Source organism: Salmo salar, chromosome ssa17 (assembly GCF_905237065.1).
Source record: "Salmo salar chromosome ssa17, Ssal_v3.1, whole genome shotgun sequence".
Lineage (NCBI taxonomy): Eukaryota > Metazoa > Chordata > Actinopteri > Salmoniformes > Salmonidae > Salmo > Salmo salar.
The window spans coordinates 27,964,289-27,973,034 of record NC_059458.1 but is presented as its reverse complement, the minus strand read 5'-3'; the positions used below and the strand labels follow the sequence as shown (position 1 = coordinate 27,973,034).

The 8,746-nt window shown below is 45.4% G+C and overlaps 1 protein-coding gene across 1 annotated transcript; it reads right to left on the bottom strand.

Moving 5' to 3' along the window:
- Positions 1-421: 421 nt before the first annotated feature.
- Positions 422-2,227, bottom strand: LOC101448020 (MuRF1c; the record flags this gene model as incomplete). The annotated part of the gene is given in 1 exon segment (NM_001279046.1): positions 422-2,227. A coding segment is annotated over 1 exon segment (1,062 nt). The 3' UTR covers positions 422-992.
- Between the last annotated feature and the right edge of the window lie 6,519 nt (positions 2,228-8,746).

Here is an 8,746-nt window from a genome sequence, read left to right as displayed (position 1 = left end):
ATAACCCCCGGTCAAAGTGGTCTCGACTCGCAGACCGTTTTTGTAAAGTGCAGCTGCTACCTCTTTTTTTTCCATTCCTGTCCGATAAGGGTATCAGTCTTGACCTCTGACCCATAGGCATACCAGACAGAGTCAGACAGCAACTGGAATGATCAAGACAAGTGGAGAAGAGGCTAGGTCAGGGAGGGAAACATGAGACCCCCCCACTCCTCTACCCACCCTGCTACACTGATCTATTCCAGACCTTGAAGGCCCTTCACCACCTCTCCCATTCTAGCCCTGTAAAAATAGACCCTATTTCACTAGCAAGAACACTAAGTAAGGCTATACTCTAAATTCATGAGCCATGTAAATGTGTAGCGCTAAATAAAGCACTATTCGTAAGTGAGGTGTGTGGGATATTGACAGGACGGGCAAAGTATTTCCGCAACACTTTATTTCTTTAAACTGTCAATTACATTAGAAATATTACAGTTGTGTTAAAAAAACAACACCAAGTGAATTAAGTGCATTTTGCAGCAATTCAAGTTTTCAATAGTTTGACAGACAATGATATATTATACACAACATGAATAATGCTTTGCTATATTTTTATATTTTTTCAATCTAGTCTAGACTTGAGCAATGTACATTATGTGAAAAGTGTTCAAGTGTAAACTTAGTTATTTCCATGAGATATCTATTTCAGGAGATATCAAAAACAGTACCATATAAACACGTAGAAATACAAAAGTATAAAAAAAGAAAAGGTCTGAACAAAATGTTGCGGCCTGGACACAGTGAAATAAACTACTTTTCAGAATTGCACTTTCCACCTTAACTCTAAATTGTGTATTCACCACAGTGAATATCCTAGTTATAACTAGTTGATAAATAACTAGTTACTCTTTCTTAAAAAGCAGCTTGTTCATCAAACCAATCCTTATCTCAGTGCCCAAACCTCTCCTCAACTGCAATAATACAGTACTTCTAATACAGTCTTTAGTTATTTACTATTCCTCCTCTTCTTCCTCCTCCTCTTCTTCTTCCTCTGTCACCACATCATCATCATCATCCCCCAGTCCAAAGCCCATTTGGTACAAGATGACCTCCACGTCTTCTGTGCACAGTGTAAGGTGCTCCATGTTCTCGAACCCAGGCTCGGGCCTCTCTAAGTTGGAGCCTTTAGCTGCCTCTTTGGCCTGTGCGATCAGCTCCTTCCCACTAATCAGGAACTCGGCTGCATTGCCCTTCTCCATGGTCTGGGCCGCCTTCTCCTTTAGGTTGATACTAGCCTGGAGCTGCTCTGTGTACCTCTCCACCAGGGACCTCAGCAACCCCAGCTTCCTCTCCTCCTCCTGGGTGATCTTTTCCAGGAGCTGGCCCTTACGTTCTTCCAGGATGGCATAGAGCAAGTCGAAGCTCTCCCCCAGACGTCTCTTCTGAAGCTGGCTGTTCTCCTCGATGCTCTTGCATGTGTCCTCCATCTGAGCCATCACGGCCTGGACACAGCTGTTACCCGCAGCAAGGAGATCTACGGCGTTCCGCAGCTCGGCCTTCTGGGTATCGTAGATGCTCTGCAGGGGTGACACCTCACAGTCCTTGTGCTGGCCGAACACTTTGCACATGGAGCAGGTGGGCGTCTGGCAGGTCACACAGTAAATATTGATGCGCTCGTCCTCGTGCTCCGTACACATGGGCTCCTTGGTGTCTTTGTCCTTCATCGGTGGGTCTGCAACGTTACCTACTACTTCTCCGCCGCCGCTCTCCGTCTGCTGCTTGTAGATATCAATGATGTTCTCCACCAGCAGGTTCCTCTGCAGGCCGTAGACGCCGTGGCGGTCCAGGACGACCTCGAAGCGGCAGGTGGGGCAGCGGAAGATGCCCCCGGAGTAGTGGTAAGGGTTGCGGGAGTCGTAGAGGTCGCTGGCGCAGCCGCGGCACAGGTTGTGTTGGCAGGGCAGGATGACTACGGGCTTCTGGAACATCTCCAGGCAGATGGGGCAGCTCAGCTGGCTCTCCAGGCTCTCCCTGGGGCTGGGCTGGTGCGTCACCTGGCTGGTCTGGATATCCATGTCTGGATAGATGGGTTTCTCTGTTCTCACAAGGTATAAGTCCTTAAAGTTCTGAGTGGGTGGCCTAGGCGCTTCGTCTTAGGTGGTGTGGCTCTTTCTCGTGTCTGTCTCTCCTTCTATTGCAGTCTGGTATAGTGACTGCTTTCTTCACTTGGTTTATTTTGATCTAGCCACTCTCCGGCCACAGCTGACGATTTATACCGCTGGGCTGGCCGTGACACCCGAGCCTCCACGCGGTCTGAGGCACGGGTCCCACCCTTTGCTTGTTTGCAAGGCTCAATTCGGAGAAAATTAACCCCTTCTGGCCCCGGCACATGCCATACTTAGCAACACCCCCCGTCCCGCCCTCCCCTCTCTCTCCTTCTGTGGGAGGGGCTAAATCAAATAGACAACTGGCCAAACAACCTCCTTGTGACTGGGGAAGATCCCGCCAATAACAACGTCTCGTCACCCACCACACCACAACACACGACTAGGGTCGTTCACGTCTGTTTACATCTTTGATTGACCCCTTTTGGCCTCTGCAGAAATAGGTCACACGTTATCCATATGCTTTCTCATAGCTAGACATCAGGTATGTTATTAATTAATCTCTCGTGGACAGACTACGTAAACATAAATCAAGCATCTGACCAAATTATGGAAGATTTTAGTTTCTGGGTTAACAGAGATTAGTGAAAGCATAAACATGTCCATATTCTGGTGTTCTACAGAGAAATTGTAAACATGCTGGTTTCCTTGAAGATGCTCTAGCAAACTGTAAATCCATGGCTGACAGAAACAAATGCAGATTTGACAGAGTAAACAACGTAGAAATAGAATGAACACAAGTTGTAGAATCCACATAGTTTGTAATAGAGCCGGTAGAATGTGCCATATTGCTCTACTATATGTCTACAGAGAAGAGTGACTGAGCTGGTAGTACACACAATAGCAATAGAATGACATGTCCTATCCTCTGCCAGGTTCCCCTCCCCCCTCTTCCTTTACCCTGTACCCCTGCATAGCCTAAAAGACAGACTGTGTGTGTGTGTGTGTGTGTGTGTGTGTGTGTGTGTGTGTGTGTGTGTGTGTGTGTGTGTGTGTGTGTGTGTGTGTGTGTGTGTGTGTGTGTGTGTGTGTGTGTGTGTGTGTGTGTGTGTGTGTGTGTGTGTGTGTTGCACAACTCTGGAAAGTTTGGGGGTTGTAAACATTAAGTTATGTGCCCTCCTCGACACCCCAGCAGGACACGGTTGACCCAGCCCGGCGATCACAGCAGCTTGTGCAACACGGTCCACATCACACACCACAACACAGAACATCCATGGTACTCATTGTGCCGCTCCGAAAACCAGCAACAACAAAATAACAGGTGTAGTACACGGGGGGGGGGTGTACTCATGCACATGGGCTTGGATGCAGGGGTGGTATCCCAAACATTTCCACCGTGGAGGGGTGTTGTGTCAGGTTGTGACACGTTGGAGGTGTAGGGGGACTTTAGCCACGTGGGTGTAATCATGTCAACATGCTGGATATGGCTTAGAGAAGAAGATGGGGCCGATCGTCTGTAGATCAGGACGGACACAGTATACTGACGGTCATCTCTACCTGCACTGGTTCACAGGTACTGTAGTTTAGGACAGACACAGTATACTGACGGTCATCTCTACCTGCACTGGTTCACAGGTACTGTAGTTTAGGACAGACACAGTATACTGACGGTCATCTCTACCTGCACTGGTTCACAGGTACTGTAGTTTAGGACAGACACAGTATACTGACGGTCATCTCTACCTGCACTGGTTCACAGGTACTGTAGTTTAGGACAGACACAGTATACTGACGGTCATCTCTACCTGCACTGGTTCACAGGTACTGTAGTTTAGGACAGACACAGTATACTGACGGTCATCTCTACCTGCACTGGTTCACAGGTACTGTAGTTTAGGACAGACACAGTATACTGACGGTCATCTCTACCTGCACTGGTTCACAGGTACTGTAGTTTAGGACAGACACAGTATACTGACGGTCATCTCTACCTGTACTGATTCACAGGTACTGTAGTTTAGTTCACCTGTAACCCAGATAGCTCCACTGTGGATGCTGTGTCGGATATCACACCTTCATTATTATCTTGTGTGTAATGATATCATCACTGAATGTTGCTTTCTAGTACACAACATTTGATTTTGAATCATGAATAGATCATCCATCCTTTCATCTGTTCACCCCAGAAAACACTCAGAAAATGTACATTCCCAGTTTGAATATATCAACAGCCATGTAACTGACCACTCCAGCATCCCTAGAGTACCACAACAAACGCATGAGGTTGTGGTGATGCAAGACTTCTCTGAACCTGCCGGTCCCAGTCCTTCCAGTAATGTTGAGAGACAGAGTCATGTGCTGCCTGGTCCTGCAGTGGGTGGTGCTGTGGGACAGTTGGAAGGGAGTGGACAGGGTAGACAGTGTACTTCAGAGAGAGATTTACATGTGTGGTTCCAGGAGACCAGTGGCGGGGTGAAGGGTCACACTCCTCAAAATGTCAGCAGGCGGATCACAGGCCAAGGCCACTGGCACCAGTGGATGATGGAGGGAGGAGCTATGGGAGGACGGGCTCATTGTAATGGCTGGAATGGAATACATGGAACGGTATCAAACACATCAAAAGTATGGAAAGCACATGTTTAACTCCATTCCATTTATTCCATTCTAGCCATTACAATGAGTCCGTCCTCCTATAGCTCCTCCCACCAGCCTCCCCTGACTGACACTAATAATAAAACCCTAGCCTGGAATCCAAACGTATATCCATAAAACAGAGCAAACTCCAGGCTAGACCGAGAATGTGGTTATGTAATATGCATGTTGTTTGTGTTTGTTGATTTTCTGTTTCTTGTTGATCACTTTATCACTGAATTCGATTTTTTTTATCTCGGAACCCGGGACCAACTGTTGAATGCGGTGGCCAACTACTCGATTAGTTGACAGTTGTGTTACCAGTGTGTCATGAGAGACTTATGTACACATTGCTAAAAACATTGTGTCAACTCTTCTATGACATCATCAGTGTGTGCCTGGTTACCAAGGTAAATAGTCAGTCATGAAACGAACCACTAGATGGCGAACCTTACCATTTATTTATCTGGTGAGACAAGTTGTAGCATTGACCGCCTTACTGGCATGATGCGTGAGTGGGTTTGAGAAGGACTGACTACTTTTTTCCACAAAGACACATGTACAAACACAGACACATGCAGACACACACACAAACACACCATAAAATGTTAGTTGTTTGGAAACTAGATGAATTTGTTTCCCCCCTATGGCACAATAACATATCCAATGAGACTGAGTAAGCTGAGAGAATGTTTGTGTTCTTGTGACAATCAAAGATAAACAAGCAAATGTATGTTTCCGCTGTGGTGCCACTCAGATATATATCAGCTGTCCCATCGTCGTGTCAGAGCTCTGCCAAAAAGAATGATCCATTGTGCTGTTGTGTATGGAAACACAATGATGGGGACTGACGTGGGGAGGATAAGTGGCTGAAGGAGGCCTAGGACCTACTGGCTGAGGATCTTAATTTGATCACACTTTTGTTTTGAGAATGTTCCTGTACAGCAGGAAATGCAAACCTAAAGTGTATTTTGAGGTTTGAAAAAGCTTCTAAAGTTTGTGATTTCCACTTTAAAATGTCAGACTTGATTCGCCCTAATGAAAAATGTATCAGCCCCTACAAAGAATGTCCATTAATTGTAATTCACATAATAATTCACATTTCCTGTTGAGGCAAGATTATTTTCCTGCTGTAGCAAACTGGATCAAATTAAGATCCTAGGCCACAGCCCGGGCACAGGACTGCCAACAAGGGCAGGAGCAGGAACTAGGCAGCAGGAAAGGTCAGCCTTAGCCTGCCATCTTGTATAAACACAATTTCTGTCTCTGAGACTGTGTTTAATTCCCTGGAAATCAAAGGTCCACTTTGAGACATTGTGCCATTCTGAGGGTCCTACCCTGTTTTGTTCTGTTCAGCTCTGTTCTCAGTTGTTTTCCCACGGTCAATTAATAGACATGTCAGAATGTTTCCATTTTTGTTTTATAATGGGATATAGGGAGAGAGAAACGTTGCCTCTCATCAAGAGAAATAGAAGTGATTGAAACGTGGAAACCTGGGCCCGTATCCACAAAGCGTCTCAGAGTGCTGATCTAGGATCAGTTTTGCCTTTTAGATCATAATTAATAATATTATATAGACAGATCGTAGATCCCCATGCTACCCTGAGACACTTTGTGTATACGGGCCCTTTCACCGGTCCTTCTACCGACTGTGTGTTTATTTTGATTTATTTCACCTTTATTTAACCAGGTAGGCCAGTTGAGAACAAGTTCTCATTTACAACTGCGACCTGGAGTGTGTGTGTTTGTGTGTGTGTGCGTGCGTGCGTGTGTATTGTGTGGTCGAGGACAATGCAGGGATGTGATCTTACTGTGGCCATTCCCACAGACCATGGCCATGGAGAGAAGAGGGTTAAAGTCTTATCTCTCTGTTCTCACACCATTCAGGCTAAAGGTCAGCTTCCTTCTCTAGTCTGACCTTTCTCTCTTGCCTTTGGACAAATGTACATGTTATTTTAACATGGCTGTGGTGTTCATTTATCAAATTGGTATGACATTCATGATGAAGGGTGGATGGAGGGTGTATTTGGTAGTACTAAAATGTTACGTCATTACGAAGATCATTTTAAAATAATTTTTAGACGCTATCTTGATACCCAACAGACGTAGCAACAGAATGTTATTTGTTGTCCCGTTACTTCTTGAGAAATGGTTGTTTTATTTCCCAGAGAAGACACAACATACTGTAGAATCTTGTCACAGCAGTTACTCTTTCAGTTGTCTTCAAACAGAAGGGTTTGTTTTCATGGAATATTACACTACAGATCCCATTTTAGCCGGCTGAAGTCAGTTAAATCAGAATCTCCCTAATAAATGTGTATATTCATCAGACAGTTAAAAGACAAATAGTTGACTCCCAACCCGACAGGGGTAAAGGAGGAGGCTCCAATAATTAGCTAATTAACAACTTTGCAACAACTTACTACTTTTTAGCTACTTCGCAACTACTTAGCATGTTAGCTAACCCTTCCCCTAACCCTAACCTTACCCTTAACCTAACTCCCAACCTTAACCCTAACCTTAACCCCTAACCCTAACTCCTAGCCTAGCTAATGTTAGCCACCTAGCTAACGTTAGGCCACCTAGCTAACGTTAGGCCACCTAGCTAACGTTAGCCACCAAGCCTCCTAATGTGACGTGGTAAGGTTGGACACAGGGGCAAAGAGTCCAGATGAGTAATCAGTGTTTAAGGATAAACATAATATTTCACAGTACACTTGAAAGGGAAAAAAAGCAAACACTAAGTCTCAAAAACTCATTCAGGAAACGACCGCACACGGTAAACAATTCAAGCTTCTGCAAAGGACAACAGAACAGAACAGGGAATTCATAATGAGTAAATTGGACACACCTGAGTGGCATTAATGTCTCTAGGACGGTCTCTGCCGCCCTCTGGTGACAGGTCGAACCATGAGACCTAATTAACGTTAGCCACAACACATTGGAATTCAATGTATAACATATCATGGTTTTTGCAAATTCGTAACATATCATATGAATTGTAAAAGTAACAGATCATACAAAATGGATGATGGACAGTCACAAATAAATGGAGTGTCCTGGATTTACATTTACTATGATATGTCTACCCCTGAGTCCAGTTTGCCCAGTCCAGTTATTATTCCCATGCCCCTACTCTGCCTGCCTGCCTGCCTGGCTGGGCGGAAGGCGTGAGAATGTGGTAGCCTAGTAGTGGCATTGTTTACTGTGCCAGCCCCAGCGTGTGAGCCCTCACCCCTGCTTGTGAGGCCCTGGCCCACACTGTGCCCCCCTGGAGCCACTGGCGTCCCCTCATTCTCCGGGAATGGAGTTTCCATCCAGGGGCCTCCCTGGCGCCAGAGTGATGCCAGCCCAGATCTCTCAACTTTGACTGAGGACTCAACCAGGGTTTTGCCAGGCTCTCACTGGGATTTTTATTGTGTTCATTTATTGTGTGTAAGTTTGACTATAAATTATTTTGTGCCTTAACATCCTTCAGGCAGAGTCACACAAGACCCACCACGGGCACACAAGAGATTAGACAATCATGCTGTATCCTTGACTAATGGTATTAATGCTCAAACATGTTGAATCGGTAAATAAAAGGGATATTTGCGTATGTCCGCCATGTTGCTTGTTCTCATGGGGCTCCTCTCTTTTCTCAGCGGTGATGGTGAATATACTTCAGCAGATAGTACACAGAGCAAAGAAGATCAGCATTGACTGAATGACTGAATGACTGACTGACTGACTGACTGACTGACTGACTGACTGACTGACTGACTGACTGACTGACTGACTGACTGACTGGCTGACAGAAAATCTGGTTGCTGACCATTGAGGAAGTCACATTATTTATTTTGGTGGCCACAGTGTTTGGGTTTACGGAGTAAAAATGTCCTCAGTAGAGACTCTTCTCTGAGATTTATAATGATGGATTGGTAAAATGTAGTATTTTACAACGTTTGAACGGATGTTGATGTAATCTAAAAGTGTCTGTTACTGGCAACCGTTGGGGAGAGGAATTTCAACCCAAGAGCAAAATAGTTCCT